General features: G+C 49.8%; 2 protein-coding genes and 4 non-coding genes across 6 annotated transcripts; 1 reads left to right on the top strand and 5 right to left on the bottom strand.

Annotated features, from left to right (window-relative positions):
* The first annotated feature begins 5,309 nt into the window (after window positions 1–5,309).
* Window positions 5,310–9,353, top strand: BEST4 (bestrophin 4). Its single transcript, XM_069477859.1, has 9 exons — window positions 5,310–5,461; window positions 5,545–5,639; window positions 6,209–6,442; window positions 6,701–6,855; window positions 7,457–7,534; window positions 7,839–8,015; window positions 8,134–8,214; window positions 8,299–8,453; window positions 8,597–9,353. Exons 1-9 carry the CDS (start codon window positions 5,310–5,312, stop codon window positions 8,868–8,870), a joined length of 1,401 nt encoding a protein of 466 aa, XP_069333960.1. The 3' UTR covers window positions 8,871–9,353.
* Window positions 9,354–11,929: 2,576 nt separating this feature from the next.
* RPS8 (ribosomal protein S8) lies at window positions 11,930–14,513 on the bottom strand. Its single transcript, XM_069477858.1, has 6 exons — window positions 14,453–14,513; window positions 13,922–14,028; window positions 13,326–13,425; window positions 12,751–12,926; window positions 12,429–12,558; window positions 11,930–12,096 (listed from the first exon to the last, which is right to left on the bottom strand). Exons 1-6 carry the CDS (start codon window positions 14,454–14,456, stop codon window positions 11,987–11,989), a joined length of 627 nt encoding a protein of 208 aa, XP_069333959.1. The 5' UTR covers window positions 14,457–14,513; the 3' UTR covers window positions 11,930–11,986.
* LOC138391159 (small nucleolar RNA SNORD38) lies at window positions 12,217–12,285 on the bottom strand. The gene has a single exon (XR_011234773.1). It is a non-coding gene; the product is annotated as a small nucleolar RNA SNORD38 (small nucleolar RNA).
* LOC138391160 (small nucleolar RNA SNORD38) lies at window positions 12,630–12,699 on the bottom strand. The gene has a single exon (XR_011234774.1). It is a non-coding gene; the product is annotated as a small nucleolar RNA SNORD38 (small nucleolar RNA).
* Window positions 13,507–13,611, bottom strand: LOC138391161 (small nucleolar RNA SNORD46). Its single transcript, XR_011234775.1, has one exon. It is a non-coding gene; the product is annotated as a small nucleolar RNA SNORD46 (small nucleolar RNA).
* On the bottom strand, window positions 14,116–14,195 carry LOC138391152 (small nucleolar RNA SNORD55/SNORD39). Its single transcript, XR_011234767.1, has one exon. It is a non-coding gene; the product is annotated as a small nucleolar RNA SNORD55/SNORD39 (small nucleolar RNA).
* Window positions 14,514–18,857: the final 4,344 nt, after the last annotated feature.

Raw genomic sequence — 18,857 nt, 5'->3', positions numbered from 1 at the left:
GCTCGGGAGTTCGAGACCAGCCTGAGCAAGAGCAAGACTCTGTCTCTATTAAAAATAGAAAAATTGGCAGAGCATGGTGGCACGCGCCCATAGTCCCAGCTACTCAGGAGGCTGAGGAGGGAGGATCACTTGACCCCAGGAGTTTGAGGTTGCTGTGAGCTAGGCTGATGCCACAGCACTCTAGCCTTGGCAACATAACAAGACTCTATCTCAAAAAATAAAAATAAAAATAAATAAAAAAGAATTTGAGACCAGCCTGAGCAAGAGCAAGACCCCTTCTGTACCAAAAATAGAAAAATTAGCTGGGCACAGTGATCCATGCCTGTAGTCCCAGCTACTCGGGAGGCTGAGACAGGAGGATCGCTTGAGCCCAGGAGTTTGAGGTTGCAGTGAGCTACAATGAGGCCACTGCACTCTACTCAGGTGACAGAGCAAGATGCTGTCTCAAAAAAAAAAGTATGAATTTGGGGGGCAGGGTATACAGTTCAGCCCATAACAGCCTCTTAATTTTACAATAAAGCTTAGCAAGGCCCAATACTCTCTCTTGTGGCTGGGGGAAGAGGCGGAAGACCTGCTACCTCAGATTTAGAGGGCCTATCTGGCCAGTTCAGAATTCTGTGTCCTCCAAGCCTAGAAAGTCATTTTCTTCAGTAGCCCAGCTCACCAAGACAACTTATTTAGTTTTAGCCCCAACCATACGCTGAAGTACTCATACACCAAAGTCACAAGATCTACTGTCCCCCCTTGTACAAAGCACAGGCCCTTGTGCAGTATGGTCCACAAGACATCCAAGCTTCCTCCCTCTACCTGGACAATGATAAGTTGGTCCTTTCCCAGCCTTGAGACTCTCCATCAGTGCTCCAGAGGCCCTCAAGCCAGGCTCAGCAGGGATCCACCACGGCAGCTTATCAGGAGGAAGCTGATGGATCCCTAGAGCAGGGCACAGGAACTGGGAGGTCAGCCATGGAACTGGTCATTCATTCTTTCAACAGACATTTTCCTGAGTAACCACTGGTTGTCAGGTCCTGTGCTACACCCTAGGGTGACCCATAGGTGTGACAGCTACACTGGACTGTAACTGGTGCTCTAAGAGGGAAGGGGGGCAGGGTGTGAGATGGCCTACGGGAGCCCAGAGGTGGGATCTCACCCAGTTAGGCTGAGATTTTTAAGCTGAGACCTGAGGGCTGAGGAGGAGTTAGCCAGGAACAGGATGGACAAGGAGGGAGTGTTCCAGAGGAGGAACAGTGTGCTCCTTGAGGTCTGAAGTGACAGCTCTTGCTCCTTGAAAGAACTGAAAGTTCAGAGTAGCCAGAGGGGCAGGAGGAAGGGTAGCTGGAACAGTCCAGGGGCCAGAGCCCCAAAGGCTTTGCAAGGTGTGTGGAGGAGTGAAGGTCTACCTGCCCCTTCCCCAATTTGCCAACTTTCCAAGCTTCCCTGGCTACTGGACCCTGGCTTCCTAGGGAAAACAGTTTTGCCCTTGCCCCACCCGAGTCAGAGTTTCAAATATGTCCATCCACCTGAGGGTGCACACTGCACCCATTACGTGTGTATACACCCATCCCCTCCCCCCTCCCATCTGCCCACCACCCGATGAATGTTATTACTATATGTGCACTTAAGTGTTGATCAGTTAATGCCAATTTGATGGTGAGTACATGTGGTGCTTGTTTTTCCATTCTTGCGATACTTCACTTAGTAGAATGGGTTCCAGCTCTATCCAGGATAATACAAGAGGTGCTAGATCACCATTGTTTTTTTGTGGCTGAGTAGAACTCCATGGTATACATATACCACATTTTATTAATCCACTCATGTATTGATGGGCACTTGGGTTGTTTCCACATCTTTGTGATTGTGAACTGTGCGGCTATGGCATTAGATTCTCACAGGAGCATGAACCCTACTGTAAACTGCGCATGTGAGGGATCTAGGTTGTGTGCTCCTTATGAGAATCTCATGCCTGATGGTCTGAGGTGGAGCTGAGGCGGTGATGCTAGCGCGGGGGAGCAGCTGCAAATACAGATTATCAGTAGCAGAGAGGTCTGACTGCACAGAGACCATAATAAATCAATTGCTTGCAGACTCATATCAAAGCCCTATCAATGACTGGCAAGTGACAATGTAATAATAATAGAAATGAAGTGCATAAAAATGTAATGTGCTTGAATCATCCAGAAATCATCCCCTCAGATTGTCTTCCATGAAATAGGTCCCTGGTGCCAAAAAGGTTGGGAACCTCTGGGTTAATTGGCTTACGCAAGGTGACAAAGCTTAGTGATCTGGGTGACATGGTGAAGCCTGGATTTGGGAACCTGGGCAGTCAGGCTCCTGACTCCACACTGTTAACTGCCAAGCCATACATCCAGCTCTCAGCTGTGAGGAGGGGAGGGGGACAGGTGGGCATTGGTGGGCAGGGCCAGTAGAGAGGGAGAGACAGGCTGGAGGGATAAGAAGGGTGGGGCGGGTGATTTACGGCTGAGTGGTTCCCTATCCTAGGCCATAAACTAAGGGGACCTGTCAGCAGCTAGGAAGGGAGATAAGGTGATCAGGAGGGAGGGGCTGGGTAGGCCTGGGGACCATCCTCTTTCTCTGGCAGAGGCTTCAGGTCATGCACCTTTATCCCTGCCTCTGTGGGAAATTCACAGACCAGAGTTCAGGCAGAAGTGTGAGGGCCACAGATGGGGGTGGGGTGCAGGATTGAAATGCAGCCAGCTGGGGTGCCCTGGGAAGAGCTGTGTCAGGGAGACACAGCTTGAGCCCCTCTACTCCCAAGACCTGGCTTCCCAAGTCCTAGAACATCTGTAAGTAGTAAGCAGCCCAGATGCTCTAGGAAAGCCACAGATCAGAGCTTGGGAAGGGGGTACATGGTGAGATGGCCAAGGCTCAGGGGCTGGTATCTTGCCCTCCTCAGGTTAGGTCGGGATCTTTAGACCTCTAGACTCACATGCACACACACACACACACACACACACACACACTGACATCTCACCTAGGACTGGAAGGAGAACATAACTCCGGTCAGGCCACAAGTAGGTTTTCAGATCTTGGCTCCTTGGGAAATCTCACAAAAGGGCAGGGAGGGGGACCAGATGTCTTTAATGTTAAAAGGGAGGGGGTGGAAGGAGGGAGAGAGAGAGAGGGAAAGAGGAAGGGAAGGCAGGAAGGGAAGGAAGAGAAGACTGCCTGGTTTCAAGTCCTCCCTAGCTTTACCTAGATGAATCAATCAGATCTAATCCTGTCCTCAAGTGTCTCATGGGCTAGCAGGAAGCCCGCCCTGTAAACAGATCATAGACCAGTGCGTTTAAGAGAGAACCAGTGCTGTAAGAGAGAAAACCTAGAAGGCTTTGTGGAGTGACCTGGGGAAGATCATGGCAGGATTCCCAGAGGATGCCCTGAGCTGCATCTTGAAGGAGCAGTTAAAAATGAGCTAGGCAGAGGCTGGTGATAGGATTAGAGGTGTGTGAGTCTCAGAGGGCCTTGTGTATTCAGGATCTGGCTCTGTTTGGCTTGGGGACAAGCTCATCAGCAGAAAGGTCTCTGCCTCCTCATTTCTAAAGGACCATCTGGTTTGGAAGGCTTGAGAGGCAACAGTGGGCCAGGAGGTGGAAACCACAGGGAACAGATTGAACTTTTCATAGTTAATAGTAGCCAGAGCTCAATGCCTACAGTGCTCCAGCCTCTAAGCATGGTTTCTGTGAAGACACAACTGGCCTGTGAGGTAGGTGTTATTAATCCTGCTTTGCAGAGGAGAAACTGAGGTTCAGAGACATTGGGTCACTTGCTCAAGGTTATAGAGAGCTGGAATTCACACCCATGTCTGTCTGACTCCCAAGCCCATGCTCATAATCACCTGCCCACACATCCTCTTAGATAAGACTTGTGGGTAAGAACCAGCTAACAGCGCGGGGGCGGAGCTTCCCAAGACAGGTCAGAGGCAGGACCACCGCTCCCAGATTGGTAAACACCGGGAGGGTAAGGGAACTACCCAATTCCCTGACTGCTTTGAGGTTCTATTTCTAACTCTATCAGTGCCTCTGGTTGACAGATGAAGAAACTGAGGCCCAGAGGTGGAAGTGCCCACTCAAAGCCTGGGCACCCCTAGTCAGGATGCTGGACACAGGGCTTAAAGGGACTTGCATTCCTGGGCTTGAACTCCCGGATCTGTGCCATCAGCCCTGTGGCATGGGGATGAGGAAGGGCCTGGCCAAGACCCCCAGAGCCTGGGCAAGGAGGCTGGCAGTGTGGCCAGTGCACAGAGCCCTGGTCCTGGAGCTCAAGCCCTTGTCTCAACCCAGTTGAGCCACTTCCAACCTTGAAGTCTATCAGCTCTGGCTTTGGGTCCTGCCTCCCACATGTCCTAGCTGTGTGACCATGGGCAAGTCATTTATCTCTTGGTGCCTCAACTATGAAATGGAGATGATTCCTACCTCATGGGGTTGTGATGAGGATTCCATGAGAGGATGACACAGTAGTGCCCTTGGCGCAGTGCCTGTCACTTAGTCAGTGCTCTGTGATCAGCAGCTGGTATTTTTGCAACAGTTTATCACACATCTGTCTTCTTACCTGGAGCATGGGACAGTAATCCCTGTCACCCTGGCTTGAAGGACACGGTGTTGTCTGTGTGAGCTGTGGGGTCAGTACAGGTGGCACTTCTGTCACTCAAAGGCCAGCCTAGCCCTGCAGGGGTAGGGACATACATCCAGTTCCCAGCACCAGGAGAAGCTGGGTGACAGCCTCAATCCATCAATGATGGCCTCAGTCCAGCCTAACTTTATGGACCCAGAAGGTATTTAAGTGGGTGAGGGTGAAGCCCAGCCCAGTTCTCCCTCAGCACAGGCTGCTGCCCAGAGAGGTAAGTGGGAATGGGGCGGGGGTGACAGTACCCTGGGCCTTCAGAGACTACATAATCAGACTCCAGAGCAAAGTCCCAAGGCATAGTGGTGGGTCTGGGCTGGAGTTGGGTCTCTCGTCCTCAGCAGTTCAGGACCTGGCTATCCCCAGCCCTGCAGGCTGAAGAGGAGCCTGGGCAAGGCTCACGCATGAGGGGCACAGATCTCAGCCCCACCTTGCCCAGCTCCACCCTGGCTTCACCCATGTACTACTGGGCTCTGCAGGAGATGGGGGTGCGCTTTTCTGCTCTGCAGTTTCCGACCCCCTTGTCTACTGACACAGGGTGAAGGCTGGGGTGTGTGACCAGAGTTGAAGGGAGGTTGCCTGGGGAACTAAGCATGGTGATGGGAAGGCAAGCTAAGGAGAGGGACAGCTCTGAGGGCAGCTCTTTTGACCTCCTGCCCCAGGCCCCCAGCACCATGACGGTTTCATATACCCTGAAAGTGGCGGAGGCCCGCTTCGGAGGGTTCTCTGGCCTGCTTCTGCGCTGGCGGGGGAGCATCTACAAGCTCCTCTACAAGGAGTTCCTCCTCTTCGTGGCCCTGTACGCTGTGCTCAGCATCACCTACCGGTGAGGGCAGGGTCTGTCTCAAGGCTGGCCTGTGGGGGGCTGGGCTGCCCACCTCCCTCTAACCTACACCTGACCTTCCCCAGGCTGCTGCTGACCCAGGAGCAGAGGCATGTGTATGCCCAGGTGGCCCGGTACTGCAACCGCTCAGCGGACCTCATCCCCTTGTCCTTTGTATTGGGTGAGGGCTCCTTCTAGTTCCCCTTGGTATCCTCCTTGCCATTTACCTGACCTTTGGGTTGAGTTGACAGCTCTGAGGGTCAGAATTACCTAGCAGAGCAGCATAGCCTGGAGGCCGACCAGAGCAGGCACAGGAGCTGGGTGCTGGGTGCAGGATTTTGGGAGGGCTAGGCCCTGCCCATCACTTGCTGAACCCTCACTCCCAACAAGGCACAAGACACCTGCTGCTCTCACAGCCTCACTCTGGGCACTGGAGGCGAGGTGAAGAGAGGGGACAGCACCCTCCCCACTGTCAGGAAGCAGACGTCAGAGTTAACCATTACCTGGCTTTGAACTCCCACTTCCCCTCTGCCTGAGGAAATTGTGTACGCCTCTTTCCTTGGGGTCTGACCTGGCACAGCAGGGCGGTGGGACCAGGGGAAGAGGCTGGGTGCTGGAGCCGAATGTATCCTTCCTCCTGCCATGGTTCAGCCTGGCCTGGACCGGGCCCTGGGCTGGGGGACACGGGGCATTCTGACTCCTGGGCCCTCCATGCTCCTTCTTGGCCCTTCTACCCATCGTGGCCACCAGGTTTCTACGTGACGCTGGTGGTGAACCGCTGGTGGTCCCAGTACACAAGCATCCCGCTGCCGGACCAGCTGATGTGCGTCATTTCGGCCAGCGTGCACGGCGCGGACCAGCGGGGCCGCCTGCTGCGCCGCACGCTCATGCGCTACGCCAACCTGGCGTCGGTGCTGGTGCTGCGCTCGGTCAGCACGCGAGTGCTCAAGCGCTTCCCCACCATGGAGCACGTGGTGGACGCAGGTGCGCAGTCCGCGGGGAGCCTCTGGGGGCCCGGCCCACGGCCGGGTGCAGGTGCCGGTGCCATGCTGGGGGAGCGCTGGGCCAGGGGCCTCTCGAGAAGCCGATATCTGATCCCCGAGGAGAGCTTTGGGATCCCGGAACAGGAACCGCGTGTCCTGGGCCGCCGGTGGATGCGGGGAAGGGCTGCCATCTGGTGGAACAGCAGCTGCCCCTGGCGGCAGAGGATGCACCCGCACCCCTCCCACTTCACCACCGCAGGTTTCATGTCCCAGGAAGAGAGGAAAAAGTTTGAGAGCCTGAAATCCGACTTCAACAAGTACTGGGTGCCCTGCGTCTGGTTCACCAACTTGGCGGCCCAGGCCCGGAGGGATGGGCATATCCGTGATGACATAGCTCTCTGTCTACTTCTGGAAGTGAGTCAGGCTGGGACCAGACCCATCTGCCCTCCTCCCTCTAGCTTTTCAGGAGGATAATAATTTTAGTACTTAGCACTTATATGGCTCCAACTATGTACCCTTCAGTTTTGGAAGCACTGTACCTATATTAACTGATTCAAACCGGGTGCAGTGGCCCATGCCTGTAGTCCCAGCTACTCTGGAGGCCAAGGCAGAGGATCATTTAAGCCCAGGAGTTGGAGACCAGCCTGGGCAACATAGGGAGACTCTGTCTCAAAAAAACAAAAACAAAAAACCCCAAATTCATTTAACCCTTACAAAGTCCTTGAGATAGGTACTGTTATTATCATCCCCATTTCACAGATGAGGAAACTGAGGCACAGAGTGGAAAACAAATTTGCCTAAGTTACACAGCTAGTTAGTGGCGTTCCAGGGTCTGTGCTTGCAACTCCTTTGCTAAACTGCTTCCCATCACAGGCACTCCAGCCTGATAATACCTCTGATAGCAGAGACTGAGCCCCTAGGCCTGGCCCAGGCTAGTTTGTGCTGGGCTTTCCTGTTCTCTTCTCATTCTTCCTTCCTCACCTCCAGTGACTTCCTCTTCCTCTTGTTTCACCAGGAGCTGAACAAGTACCGTGCCAAGTGCAGCATGCTGTTCCACTATGACTGGATCAGCATCCCCCTCGTCTACACCCAAGTAACTGCCTCCTACCTCCCCTGTCCCAGTGCCTACCGTACGTATGTCCTGTGCTGTGTGTGAGGTGCTGAGAAGAATTAGAGATGGTACTTGACTGCCCAGTTCAGGCCTCTGAGGTGCTGAACAACCACAGGTTCATCCTCGGAGCCTCCCTCCACCCCCACCAAGATGGCCCTGTCCCCAAGGGTGCTGCCACACCCTCATCCTTATTTAATTACTTGTCAGACCCACAACAGATCCTCAGAGGCAGCCTTTCTCCCTTTCCCACTGTGCCATACTCTGAGCCTGGCTCTTCCTTCTCCAGGTGGTGACCATAGCTGTCTACTCCTTCTTTGCCCTCTCCCTGGTTGGCCGCCAGTTTGTGGAGCCAGAGGCAGGACCTACCAAACCTCAGGAACCTGCTCCAGCCTTAGGAGACCTGGACATGTACGTGCCTCTCACCACTCTGCTGCAGTTCTTCTTCTATGCTGGCTGGCTCAAGGTGAGCACTTCACAGTCATGCCAAACTACTCTGTAGAGATGTGGGCACAGGGTCCACTCCAACTTTGGGGACAAAGTGGGGCTCTGAGCCTAGAAAATACTGGGTCTGCAACCTACAGGTGGCCGAACAGATCATCAACCCCTTTGGTGAGGATGATGATGACTTTGAGACCAATCAGCTAATAGACCGTAACTTGCAGGTGAGCAGGGGTTTGGACACAGCTCTCGACCCGGGTGTGGAGAGGAGGATCCTTGTGACCTGCTGTCCGCCCCTCTGCTACCAGGTGTCCCTGCTATCCGTGGATGACATGTACCAGAACCTGCCCCCCGCCGAGAAGGACCTGTATTGGGACGAGGACCAGCCGCAGCCACCCTACACTGTGGCCACGGCGGCCGAGTCCCTGCGGCCTTCCTTCCTGGGCTCCACCTTCAACCTGCGGTGAGTGGCCTGCGCTGGTCAAGCCAGACTTGAGCGGGCACGCGTGTCCCCGCCCACCCTCTGGGGCACCAATGGCTCGGTCGGTCCCCGCGCCCCGCCCCGGACGGAGCTGCGTCTCGCTCAGCCCGCCCTCCCTCCGGCAGCATGAGCGACGACCCCGAGCAGAGCCTGCAGGTGGAGGCGTCCCCGGCGTCGCCTTGGCCCGCGCCCGCCGCGCAGACCCCGCTGCTCGGCCGCTTCCTGGGCGCAGGGGCGCCCTCCCCCGCCATCAGCCTCCGGAACTTCGGCCGCGCGCGAGGCGCCCCCCGGACCCCGCATCTGCTGCGCTTCCGGGCCGAGGAGCGCGACGACCCCGAGGCCGCGGCCCGCATCGAGGAGGAGGCGGCGGAGTCCGAGGACGAGGCCCCGGAGCCCTGAGGGGCTGCCCTCCTGCCTGCCGCAGGTCACCCCGCCCGCTTCCCTCCGCCCACTGCCCACTGCCACCTCCCCGCCGTGCCCGGTCCTGCCCGCCAGCGCTTTTACAGCAGCTTTTCCCGTGTGCCTTGAGCCCGGACCTTGAAAGAGAAGATGGCGGGAAGGGCCCGAGCCAGGGCTGGGAGTGTGTCCACTTTGGCGGGAGAGAAGGTATGATGGGTCACTTGCGGGAAGTGAAGCTAGAAGGATAAACGAGACCAGGCACAAAGGACAAGATCCCAGGTGCACGGTTAGCGTCTCAGCAACTGGGAGCTAGGCCAGTGGTTCTACTTTGCGGGAGCATCAGTATCACTGAAGGTCTTGTCAAAAGGGTGCTGGGCTCCACTCCCAGCGTTTCTGGGGCATTAGATTTGGGATGGAGCCCAATAATTTGCATTTCTAACAAGTTCCCAGGTGATGCTGTGCTGCTGGTCCGGGGATCATAATTGGAGACTGATGCATTAAAAAATGTTTGGAAGGATAATATACCTTACCCTGATAACATTACTCAGAAAATGGGCCAGTATGTGTGCTGGGGGCTTTTGCTTTAGCTGTAATGTTCACATTTTTGTTTACAATGAGAATATATTCATTTATTACTTGTGTAATTGTAATTGTTTAAAAATTGAATTGGCACGCACACAGTAGGATGAAGATGAAGTAAGGTTTGGGAATCTGCCCTGAGGCTGATTAAACCACATGTGATGACAGTCATATGCTACCCACCTATGACCTTCAATGTCTGGACCTTAGTGTGCCAAACCTTTCTCCATTCCCACCAACCAAACAGCGGGAGAAAGGACAGTTTACGGGTGGAAGCACAGGTCCATCTCTCTGGTGGGCCTGCAGCACTGGGGCATTCAGTTGAGGGTAAGAGAAGGGCCTTGTGGAGCAGCCCCACAGAGCTCTAGATTGGAGTTGTAAAACTGAGCTCTTTTAAGATTCCTGCCTAAGCTCCAGCCTCCACCTAAAGAAATTGGTGAACGCCCAAACTGAATTTCAGGCCAAAGAATAACAAATGCCAGAACAAAGGAGGAAGTGTGGAGACAGCTGCACCCCACAACATAGCCATTCATTCAGAAGATATTTGAGGTTTTTTGCAGGTTTTACCGGGGGAAGATAGCCTTGTTCCAGGGCAAGAATGGTCATCTGTGAAGGCAGTGGAGATGGGGAGTGGATGGATTCCAGACTTTTTAAGAGAAAGGACCCACTGGTCTTATGGATGGATTAGAGGTAGAAGTGAGGGAGGAGGAGGAATAGAAATAGATGCCTTGTAGAAGATACAGGCTAAGTGCTGAGTGTTGGTTTGCAATGCTCTAAGACACATAGCTGTCAGTAAACATTGGCACTGGGTGGGAAAGCCAGGTAGGTTGTTGGCTTTTTTTTTTTTTCCCTTAGGGCAGTTTTTGTACTCAGAGGGAATTGATCTCCTAAATAATTTTCCTAATAGTCTATTCATAGAAGTCTGCAATTTAGCCAAGGTGATGAACCACTGGATTTTGCACTTCTTTGGCTCTTATGAGAGAGAGAGAGAGAGAGAGATATCAATTTACATATCAATATATATACGCTTTTATTTCCCATCAACTTTAAACTTGATAAAATCTCAATTTGTTTCCAGTTAATTAATTTTGCACATATTTGAGTAGGTGGTATACTGTCACACACTTTTCCAGGTGCTGAGGACACAGCAGGGAACAGTCAAATTTTTTTTTGCCACGGCCCCCCCCTCCCCCGTCCCAAAACAAAGTCTTGTTTCCCTACAGTAACTTTCCAACGGGAGGAGAGCAAAATAGACAAGCAAATAAAATGAGCAAAAATCTGATCTTTTAAAATGATTACTCTGATTGCTGGGACTGCACTGGGGACAACAGAAGCACTCAAAATAGGATGCTACTGCCAGTAATGGCAGGCCAAAATGACCAGAATAGTAGAGATGATGTTGGAGGTTGAACCAAAATATGGTGACATTAGATGTGGAGTGCAATAATAATGGTGGGATGACTCAAGATTTTCAATTTAAGCCTAGCATAGTGCTTCACTCTTGTAATTCCAGCTACTCAGGAGGTTGATGTAGGATTACCTGAGGCCAGAAGTTTGAGACCAGCCTGGGTAACATAGCAAGACTCTTTATCTCTAAAAAAAAAAAAAAAAAAAAAAAACTTGCTAGATTTGGGCATGGTGGTACACACCTATAGTTTAGCTAGCTACTTGGGCCCAGGCTGCAGTAAACCATGAAAGTGCCATTGTACTCCAGCCTGGACAACGGTGTTGTATGAAGAGTATTTGCTGCAGTTGGCAAAGCTGAGGAACATGGGAGATGGGGGCAGATAAGAGATCCATTTTGAACATGTTGACCTTTGAGAGTCCTACTATATTATCCAAGTGCAGATGTCAAGTACATCTGGACTGAAGTGTTTGACAGAGCAAGTGGAGGACAAAAATGATCCTTAGATTTAGCAATGCATTAAGTCACTGGTAATCTAAATATTTTAAATTTGGGATGGTGAGGGAGATTATAGAGTTCAAGAGAAAACAAAGATATATCCACTTTATAGAAAGACGTCTAAAGCAGACAGGATACTAACATGCAAATATGTGGATGACATGCTCTCAGCAACACAGAAGACCTCTGAACACAATTTCAAGTTTCCAGACTATCCATGAATCCAGCTAAAAAACTTAACTGATTTTCCTAGCAATAGAAGGAAAAAAACCCCACTTCAGTTGGCACCCCAATGTTATTCAGAGCCCCAGGGTTGCTACCTGCTCTCATAGCCTCTGCTGCTTGCCCCATCCCTATTCCCACTGAAACCTGGTGAGAAATGTTCCGCCACTATTGAAAGGCTCGGCCCAGGCCTTTAGGGAGATGGAGTTGTGACCACTGGAGACCCTACAGTGTGGTGTGGTTACTCTGTGTGGACAGCAGGAGGTAGAGGTAGGGAAGTGGTTGTAGCCACCATTTTTGCTCAGGACAGGGAACCAGAGGACAGAGAAATAGTCAAATACTCAGACAACACAAGTACAGCAGAATAATAGACACCTTTATTACATGAACTTAAGACAGAAGAGAGGAGGAATTATTTGCCTTTCCGGGCCTTGATTTTTCTCAGGTAGAACTCCAGCTCCTTGCCCTCTAGCACATAGCCATCTGCTCGGCCACACTGGCCCGGTCGGGACGCAATGCATGCTGCAAGAGAACACATAGTCCTTAGCGAAATGACAAAGTGACCCCATCCAAACCTATGTATCCCCTTATGAGTCTGTGTTGGTTCCAGCACCCTGGGGGCAAGCACTAAGCCCACTGCTGTCTCCTCAGACATACTTTATCATCACTTAAAGTCAGTAGCAGAACTGGACAAAGTTTTCATCACTGAGACAGCCCCACAGCCTGGGCATGGACGTCCCAAAATACTTTTAAAACTCCAAGCTCCATATGGGGGCCTATGGACTCTCTCTACCTGGTATTTCCTTCCCATTTCAGCTTCACGCTAATAGGGTAACCGAAAATAGCTGTCTCACCAAGAAGCTTGCCCTGCTGAAACTGCTCCTCCAGAAGACTGCTGATTTTAGCATTCTTTTTCCTTTCATCGTATTTCTTCTGAATTTTTTTGGATCGTTTTTTGTTTAAAATTTCTTCTTCCTCAGGAGTCTGAATAAAGGGGATATAGTTGGATTAGCACAGGGAAGGTCATTCTTGAACCCCACAGCCTAACACTGGCCTTCCTCAGCATTAAAAGCTTTCATCTCTCGCCGTTCAGTAGCAGAACTGGACTGAATTTTCATCATAAGAAGGCTGGAGTCAGGCTGCCCAATCCACCCCCCACAGGGAAGTAACACGCACCAGCTTGGCCCCCTTCTTGCGGCCCAGGGGCAGTGCATAGTGGGACTCGTACCACTGTCGGTACGGTGTGCTGTCAATGAGCACGATGCAGTTCTTCACCAATGTCTTGGTGCGGACCAGCTCATTATTGGATGCATTGTAGACAACATCAATGATCCTTGTTTTCCGAGTACAACCTGCTCACAGGGGAAATTCAGAATCAAGTCACATAACCCAGAGGCCAACCGAACTTGCTGCACCTCCCCAGGCAATTCTCCCTTAGCAGGGCCTTAAGGAGAAGCACTCTAAGCCTTTACCCAGCCATGGAACATCAGAGGTCTTCCACGCTCTCATCTTGTTAGAAGTGTTTGGCTACCACACAGTCTCTAGAATCAGCCCCAACCCCTCAGGCTGCAGAGCTAAGAGAACAGGGTAGGGTAGTGTGGGTAGAGTGAACTCCAGATACCTCAAGGTTTTTCAGCAAGGAGAAATTTCAAGTACCTTGATCAGGGCCACAGACTTCCTGTTAAAAGCACTTACTGAAGCTTAGGAAGGTTTAGGTGCCTTCCCACCCACTCCTCAAGGGGCTCACTCACACTCTGAGCCCCAGGAGAAGTTCCCCACGTCCAGCCTCAGGGCACGGTATTTCTTGTTACCTCCCCGCACACGGACTGTGTGTATGCGGCGGGGGCCAATCTGGAAAACACAAGGGGACAGGAATCAGGTTACCAAGGAGAGCAACGTGAGAGGGAGGGGAACCTGGGCTGGATGGAGGCAACACAGTCAGTGTAACTATGACAAGTCCTTGCATTGGCAAGTGGCACACATGTGACCAAGACGGCCACAACCATGCCTAAGGATAATTTTTTCATCACTCCAGTTACCTCAAAGAGGAAAGCGTTGACCCCAAACACTGAAAATTAAGTCTCCGTGCAACAAAATTCCCAAGTTTCTGACTATCATGAGAGGAGCTCACCTCTCCAGGTGCCCTCCAAGTCCCACTACTCAGTTATCCGTCTCCATTAGCACCTAAGATGGGGGCAGGGGGCAGAGCATGCCATCTCCAGGTAGGCAGCCGCCCAGCTCCTACTGTGAAGAAATCAGAGCCCGAGGAGGAAGCCACACGGAGACCCGACCACGCTGGAGAGCAAAGGAAGACCTTCCGGCCGGTCAGGCGCACGCACGCACCCACCTTTGTGTTGGCAGCGGGGCGCCCCAGCTCATACTTCCGCTTCTTGTGGTAGGGCTTTCTCTTGCCCCCGGTCTTGCGGCGCTTGTGCCAGTTGTCCCGAGAGATGCCTGTAAGTGGGAGCGGGGACAGAAGCCTGAGCCGCCGGGACTCGGTGCCGGCGACTGGCCAGCTCCAGACCCCCGCGCCGGGCGGGCCGCACGCTCAGCTCTCCAAGGTTGGCTTCCCCACTGCGCACTCGGCAGTCTGCAGCATCTCCCAAGTGTCATCATGCGCGCGCGGCCCTGCCGGCCTCTTGCCCACGGCAGCCATGTTGGTGCCGCTCGCAGCCTACAGCCCGCGGCTCGGACACCGACGCCTTTGCAGCCCCCGGGGAGGGCCCCGGCGGCCAAAACCTGAGGGCCCCCCCTCCTCGTGGTTGTTCCCGGCCGGGAGTCGGGGTCCCTGTACTCCTAACTTGCCTGCCAGGCAGGATGGAGCTGGATTCAGGTCACCCACCCTACTCCCTCGGCCCCAGTGCTGAGCGACACTCACCCATCGCTCGGCGCCGGCTGGAAAGAGAAAACGCAAAGGTTCACGGTCCGGTTTGTAAAACGCAGTCCCGCCCCTTGACGTTGTTTCTGAGTGCCGTAACCACGGAGGGCGAAGTAACTTACGTTTCTGCTGTCGCGCTGAGGCCCTCGGGGCCGGGAGCGTCCTCCTTGCTGTCGACCCCCGCCCGGCGCTGCCGACCTTGGGCTGTGGGGGAGGAGGGTCCGCGGCGTCGCTAGATGTGAGCGCCTTCGGTAGAAGCGAAGGGATTTAGGGCACAGCCGAGGGGAGCAGAATAGTTTTATTTACTTTGTGAGACTCGTTTCAGAGGCTACTGCAGTAGTCCAGGATGAGGGCTGTGCCTGCGGGTGCGTTGGAAAAGGATGGAAGGGGGTAGTAGAGGTGGAAACGAGTGGTGGACTTGGGTTTTGTTTTGAAGGGTTGGTGGTAAATTGGACATGGGGGTTGAGGGAGAGGGAGGTGTCAAGGATTCCTAAGTTTCTCACTTGATCACTTAAATGAGTATTGGGGCCATTTACTGAGATAGGGTGGGCTAAGGTAGGAGCTGTCATGGACATGTTTATTTTGAGATCTGGTGGATCATATAAATGGAAATGACAGGTAGGCAGCTGGATATTCATGTCTGGTCGTCCTTGTGGAAGGGATCTGGACAGAAGATGTTACTTTGGGAATCGTTAGTATTTAAATCGTAATAAAAGGCACCAGAATGAATGAAACCTAGGGAGAGAACATAAAGGAGAGGTCTACAAACTTGTGTTGTTGTTGTTTTTAATATATTAATCATTTTTTTTTTTTTTTACTTTTTAGAGAGGGAGTCTGGCTCTTGCTCAGGCTGGTCTTGAATTCCTGACCTCAAGCAATCTTCCCGCCTTGGCCTCCCAGAGTGCTAGGTAGGATTACAGGCGTGAGCCACAGCGCTCAGCCTACAAACTTTTCTTATAGAGTTAAAAGTAGGTAAATGCTTTAGGTTTTGTGGCCTATAGGGTCTCTGTCACAACTATTGAACTCTCCTATCTCATCAGAAAGCAGCCATAGACAACAGTAAATGAATGAGTGTGGCTGTTCCAATAATTTTTTTTTTTTTTTTTGAGACAGGGTCTCTGTTGCTCAGGATAGAGTTCAGTGGCATCATCATAGCTCACTGTAGCCTCAAACTCCTGAACTCAGGCTATCTTCCTGCCTCAGCCTCTGGGACTATAGGCATATGCCACTACACTCAGCTAATTTTTAATTTTTTTTCGTAGAGACAGGGGTCTCGTGATGTTGCCCAGGCTGGTCTCAAACTCCTGGCCTTAATCCATCTTCTTGCCTGGCCTTCCAAAGCCCTGGGATTACAGGCATGAGCCACTGCACCTGGCTTGAGTTTATTTTCAAACATTTAAAAATGCAAAAACCATTCTTAGCTCATGGGTGCAGTCAGCACACAGTAGTTTGCCAATCTCTGGCATAAAGAAATACAAGAAGGCCAGGCGTGGTGGCTTATGCCTGTAATCCTAGCACTCCAGGAGTTGAGGGGGTAGGTATCGTTTGAGGTCAGGAGTTCGAGACCAGCATCAGCAAGAGTGAGACCTGGTCTCTACTAAAAGTAGAAAGAAATTAGCCAGGCAACTAAAATAGAAAACAAAAAAATTAACCAGGCATGATGGCGCACACCTGTAGTCCCAGATACTTGGCTGAGGCAGGAGGATCACTCGAGCTCAGGAGTTGGAGGTTGCTCTGAGCTAGGCTGACGCCACAGCACTCTAACCTGGGCAAAAGAGCGAGACTCTGTCTCAAAAAAAAAAAAAAAAAAAATGGTTCTGGGAAAACTGGATATTTTCATGCAAAAGTATGAATTTGCACCTCTGCTTCACACCGTATACAAAAATGAACTCAAAATGGATCTACAACCTAAATATAAGAGCTAAAATCATAAAACTCTTAGAAGAAAACAGATAAGGGATAAAAAAAAATTACCTATTGAGTACAATGTACACTATTCTAGTGATGGGTACACTAAAAAGTCCTGACTTCAGCATTATACAGTTCAGCCATGTAACAAAAACCACTTGTACTCCCTAAATCTATTGAAGTAAACAAAAGCCAAAAAATTAGTGAATTTATGCTGGTTTTCATAACACAAATTGAGGATCCTTCTACTTTTTTCTGTGCTTTAAGAATATTCGAGTGGTTATTCGTTCCTTTTTTTTGAGACAGAATTTCATTCTGTTGCCCTGGCTAGAGTGCAGTGGCATCATCGTAGCTCACTGCAACCTCAAACTCCACCATGCCTGGCTAATTTTTTTCTATTTTTGGTAGAGACAAGGTCTTGATCTTGCTCAGGCTGGTCTTAAACTCCTGGCCTCAAGCAATCCTCCCAACTCAGCCTCCCAGAGTGCTAGGATTATAGGCCTGAGCCACTGCGATGGCCTCTGAACTGGTTATTCTTTAAAATTTAGATACCTCTCAAACTGAAGAATGTATATTTATTCTCAACCACTTTTCCCCTAAAATAATGATAATATATTTGTGCTTCCCAGAAAAAGCACATTTTTAAAGTAAATATTGCTAAAAACAACGGAACTGAAAAGCTAAGTATATTAACAGGCTGATTTAAAAACAGTTTGGAAAAAAAAAAAACACAATATAAATCCACCTATGGATTGAGTACCTGTTTCTTTCTTTCACTTAAGAATTTATTAAAAACCAGATGTTTTATGTTCATAATGGCAGGGGAAAAAAAAAAAAACAACAGATGTTCACTGTTCTCTGGTAATGTTGGGAATTGCAGGGACTGGAATGTCACCCTTGTTATCGAGTCCCTTTCCCTGTGTTCACAATAATGTGAGAGAAAACACATTAAAGCAATTATTAGGATTATGTCAAAGAAGTTATTGAGGAACAGTAAAGAAATCACCTCCCTTCAACCTAGTGAGTAAAAGCAGGATTTTTTCTTGAAAGGCTATATGAGTATGTCATTGGCAAAAATGTATGGCTTCATTTGCTCAATTGGTATTTATATGGATGGATTTGAATTCAAAAAATTGCATGTAATTTTAACTTTCAAAAATTCACATTCTTAAACACAAATTCTTCATAGCTTCCTCTGATATCTATTTCAAAAATATGTCAATGTCCACAAGATTGAATGTTATGAAATATTTAAAGACTTTTATATTAAAATCTATAATATTCCTGAACAAAAAAACACATGGGGATAGATCTTCACACCCTTGGATTTGGCAATGGATTCTTAAATATGACACCAAAAACACAATGAGAGAAAAGATAAATTGGACTTCACCAAAATTAAAAACTTTGTGGTTCATAGGACACCATCAGGAAAGTGAAAAGACAACCCACGGAATAAGGGAAAATATTTGTAAATCGTATATTTTATAAGGGTCAGGGTCTAGTATCCAGAATATATAAAGAACTCTTACAAGTTGACAATAAGAAGGCAACACAAGGTAAAAAGGGACAAAGGGAAACTGGACACAGTGGCGCACACCTGTAGCCCCAGCTACTTGGGAGGCTGAGATGGGAGGATCACGCTTGAGCCCAGGAGTTAAGTGTCGTGTGCTATGATTGTATAATCCCACCTGTGAATAGCCACTGCATTTCAGCCTGAGCACCATAGTAAGATCCCATCTCTTAAAAAAAAGGGCAAAGGACTTGAATATATCCAAGAGAATTGAAGATATATGCTCACACAAAAACACATATAAATGTTCATGTCAGCATTAGCCAAAAATTAGAAATGGTCCAACTGATTGTTCATCAATGAGTTGTTCACCAATTGATGGGTAAACAATGGTATATCCATACAATGGAATATTATTCGGCTATAAAAAGGAATAAAATACTGGTACATACTACATTGATAGACCTTGAAAACATGCTAAGTGAAAGAAGTCAGACACAAAAGACCACTTATTGTATGATTCCATGTGTATGAATTGTCCTGAATAACCTAATCCACAGAGAAAGAAAGATCAGTAATTGCCTAGGGCTGAGGGGAGAGGGGATTGAGGCACAACTGCTGATGTGAATGGGGTTCTTTTTGGATGACAAAAATGTTTTGGAATTAGGTAGTGGTGATACTTGCCCAATTGAGTATACTAAAAATCACTTTAAATGAATTTTATGGTAGTGAAGTATATCTCAATAAAGTTGTTACATAAAGAAAAGCCCTGGCATATTCAAGAAACAAAGGCCAGTGTGATTAGAGAACATTGAATGGTAGGAGGTACAATTTATTCATTCATTCAAAAATGTATATTGGGCTTAACATATGTTCCAGACACTATGGATACACTATTGAATAAAATAAAAATCTTTGTCCTTATGTCCTTTGTCCTTAAATTATCTAGCATTTATGGAGCAGTTATTAAATGTGATGTATTGT

The sequence above is a fragment of the Eulemur rufifrons genome, chromosome 8 (assembly GCF_041146395.1).
Source record: "Eulemur rufifrons isolate Redbay chromosome 8, OSU_ERuf_1, whole genome shotgun sequence".
Lineage (NCBI taxonomy): Eukaryota > Metazoa > Chordata > Mammalia > Primates > Lemuridae > Eulemur > Eulemur rufifrons.
This window is presented reverse-complemented; position numbering and strand designations above follow the sequence as displayed.

What these genes read in the sequence shown, in the direction of transcription:
- BEST4 (XM_069477859.1), top strand. Translation starts at nt 5,310, where the DNA reads ATGACGGTTTCATATACCCTGAAAGTGGCGGAGGCCCGCTTCGGAGGG. An exon ending in TCTATGCTGGCTGGCTCAAG is followed by an intron (nt 8,016 to 8,133) that starts GTGAGCACTTCA and finishes TGCAACCTACAG; the next exon opens with GTGGCCGAACAGATCATCAA. An exon ending in GGCTCCACCTTCAACCTGCG is followed by an intron (nt 8,454 to 8,596) that starts GTGAGTGGCCTG and finishes TCCCTCCGGCAG; the next exon opens with CATGAGCGACGACCCCGAGC.
- RPS8 (XM_069477858.1), bottom strand. An exon ending in GCCCCGCTGCCAACACAAAG is followed by an intron (nt 13,426 to 13,921) that starts GTGGGTGCGTGC and finishes TGTGTTTTCCAG; the next exon opens with ATTGGCCCCCGCCGCATACA. An exon ending in GCAAGAAGGGGGCCAAGCTG is followed by an intron (nt 12,559 to 12,750) that starts GTGCGTGTTACT and finishes CCCTTTATTCAG; the next exon opens with ACTCCTGAGGAAGAAGAAAT.